This window comes from Perca flavescens, chromosome 12 (assembly GCF_004354835.1).
Source record: "Perca flavescens isolate YP-PL-M2 chromosome 12, PFLA_1.0, whole genome shotgun sequence".
In the NCBI taxonomy this organism is placed as follows: Eukaryota; Metazoa; Chordata; class Actinopteri; order Perciformes; family Percidae; genus Perca; species Perca flavescens.
The window spans coordinates 3,297,578-3,300,514 of record NC_041342.1 but is presented as its reverse complement, the minus strand read 5'-3'; the positions used below and the strand labels follow the sequence as shown (position 1 = coordinate 3,300,514).

The 2,937-nt window shown below is 41.7% G+C and overlaps 1 protein-coding gene across 1 annotated transcript; it reads right to left on the bottom strand.

The window, feature by feature from the left end:
- Positions 1-245: 245 nt before the first annotated feature.
- On the bottom strand, positions 246-2,937 carry LOC114564903 (H-2 class II histocompatibility antigen, E-S beta chain). The gene is made up of 6 exons (XM_028592567.1): positions 2,831-2,937; positions 2,407-2,679; positions 1,827-2,040; positions 1,610-1,677; positions 846-959; positions 246-589 (listed from the first exon to the last, which is right to left on the bottom strand). The coding sequence occupies exons 1-6, from the start codon at positions 2,883-2,885 to the stop codon at positions 564-566; spliced, it is 750 nt and encodes a 249-aa protein (XP_028448368.1). The 5' UTR covers positions 2,886-2,937; the 3' UTR covers positions 246-563.

The window sequence follows — 2,937 nt, the reverse complement described above, 5'->3', positions numbered from 1 at the left end:
TGGTCCTGACTGATGAGGAAGTGATATTGATTCCTGCGTTTTGCCTGCAAAACCGTGTCTGTGTTCTTCATATTTATGTAGAATTATAGTTTGCTCTTCTTATGGAAAATATGCGGCTCTGGTAGATGTTTGTGATTGGTCGTGCTGTGCAAACCCCGCCTCTTTTATGTGAACGTGCGCGCCACTGGATTGGGAAACCCTGATGGTTGATTGAACTAGTTGATAACCACTGTCGTGACACCGGTTATTAGGGTTTGTGAAGCCGGGTAACTGAAAGAAATCCAGGACATGTTGATCGTGCTTCTTCGTACAGGCCTCTGGTCCAGGACCGTCAGATTAACACCCCAGTCCTGGACAAGGGTTCAGACCTAGTCCAGGACTGTCAGATTAACACCCTAGTCCTGGATCAGGATTCAGACCAGCTGAGTATCAGAGTCCAAATCATCAGAGAATCAGGAGTTGAGTCGGTCCAGCATTTGGCAGCACCGAGCTGAAAACACACGAAGCAGGTTGAAGCAGCAGCTGCTTTTTATTCCATCTGACAAACAGAACCAGGTCCAGAATCAGCTACTGGGAACCAGAATCCGTCCTGGATTAAAGAGAAGAGACAATAACACATCCGAACATTAATCAGTATAACTGATGTGGTCTGAAACAAATCCATCGTTCAGTATGACGTTGTTTTAGAGAAATATCTGGGACACGTTTCAGAAGGAGTTGTAAAGATGAACAACGTTCAGACTCCGAAACTGGTCTGGAACTCCTCTGAGACTGGAACTATTGTGAAACTGGTCTAATGTTCTCTAAAGAGGTCTGAACTAATCTACAGCGAGCACTGTTCTGACCTCGGGCCTTCCTCTTGTAGTACATGAATCCAGCCAGAGATAAGACCAGACCCAGGATCAGTCCCGAGGCTCCGATGGCAATCTTGTTCTTCTCAGACTCAGGCATGGACGGTTCTGAGGACAGACATGCAGAGAGAGACAGGTGAGGAGACAGTAGGTAGAGACAGGCACCCTGCGGCCGTCACCTTCAGACTGTGGAGCTTCTGAACTCCAAATTTGCAGTTAGCCATACATTCTGGTAAAATGGCCCATACTATTATTATTTCATGTATATTGTATGTATGTATAGTATATCCTATTATTTCATGTATATTCTGTGCTGTGTGACTGATATTTTGCTGCTCTAACACTTTCATTTCCCATTTTTGGGATCAATAAATATCTATCTATTTGAGCTATACATAGTTGATTTTTCACAATTAAAGCCTCAAACATGAATTTATATAATAATATATATAATGATGATATAGCAGATGAACAATGTAAAACGTTTCCAGTTGTTTGCCACAATGGCAATCCACAATTGTTGTGATCGTTGCGGCGCTTCGCATTGTGGGATACAGTAGGAGGCATAGACTGGTCCGAGGAATACTGGAGATTTTCTCCAAATCAGTATGACATCCGGGTATTTTTAGCATACTGCAGATTTTGCTTTTATTTGCATACAGCATACTACATGCTACATGTTGGCAAAATCCGTTCGCATTGCTAGTATAGTATGCAGGTTTGAAAATGGCCACAGACAGTATTTAAACAGTATTTACCCCAGTCAGTAATCAGAGGTTCTCTCAAGCTGGCGTGTTCCACCATACAGGAGATCTTCTCTCCAGACCTGCAGACACAAACACATCAGAGATTCTGGCACTTACTGAGAAAACTGAACACTCATTTATAAAAATGGGCAGAATGCTCCCTGTGCTAGACCTGGAACAAACTAGAGCTAACTAGACCTGAAGCTTATTGGACCTAGAGGTGGCTCACCTAGGCGTGTACTCCAGGTGAGAGTGGATCTGGTAGTACCAATCACCGTCTGCCAACTCATCAGTGGAAGTGACATCAGAGGTGACTTCCTTTCCGTCTCTGATCCAGCTCACCCTGATCTGTTTGGGGTAGAAGTCGTAGACGCTGCAGACCAACATGGCCGGATGTTCACCAGCAGGGGGCACCGTAGAGCTCAGTACAACATGTGGCTTGACTGAGGCACACATTATGATGATTATCACTATATTATCTTTAAGCAGACTTCACAAATACATGTGTTAGTAGTACTAAAGTAATAACAGTATCAGTAATGCCAATTGCAGTATTGCTGTTGCAGTTGTGTATCAGACTCACCTCATGCTGAACCACAGCATTTCATTTCATCATGCTTTCTGATAACTGAATTTCTAATGAATTAAAATTATCTTATTTGATTTTAAAGGTGGAATTCATGTGGATTATATATATATATATATATATATATATATAAACATTACATATATCTAATGATATATTTGTATATGTATATAGTCTTATAAATGATGTGATGATTTTGGATGTTACAGAAACACAAACTCACCTGATTTAGAGAGGAAATGTTCGTTGGCAAAATCAATGTAGAATTTGCAGTACAACTCCTTTGCAGCTCTCAGCCAAGCCAGATATGAAGGGTTGTTGTTCAAGTCTTCTGCCTTATTCACACCGTACTCATTGTAGCCAACAAACTTCCCCAAACTGCTGTTGAACCTGGCAAACTCCACCTTGTTGTAATATAACGACTGGATGTACTCGATGTCCTTCAGATCAGAGGAGTTAAACTCACAACGGGACAGAAAATATTCCATAAATCCATCTGAAGAACAAAAAAAATCAGTTTGAACCTCAGTGAATAGTCAGAGTATTGATAAGTGATGAGAGTATTTATCATACCTGCTGTGTAGAAGCTGATGAAGTATAAACAGTATAAAGTGTGTATTGATCAGTGATCAGAGTATTGATCCTACCTGCTGTGTAGAGGCTGATGAAGAGCAGGGAGACCCCGAGAAAGGATGAAGCCATGTTCCTTTGTTCTCTTACCAAACACTGACTCAGTCTCACTGAGAGCTGCTCT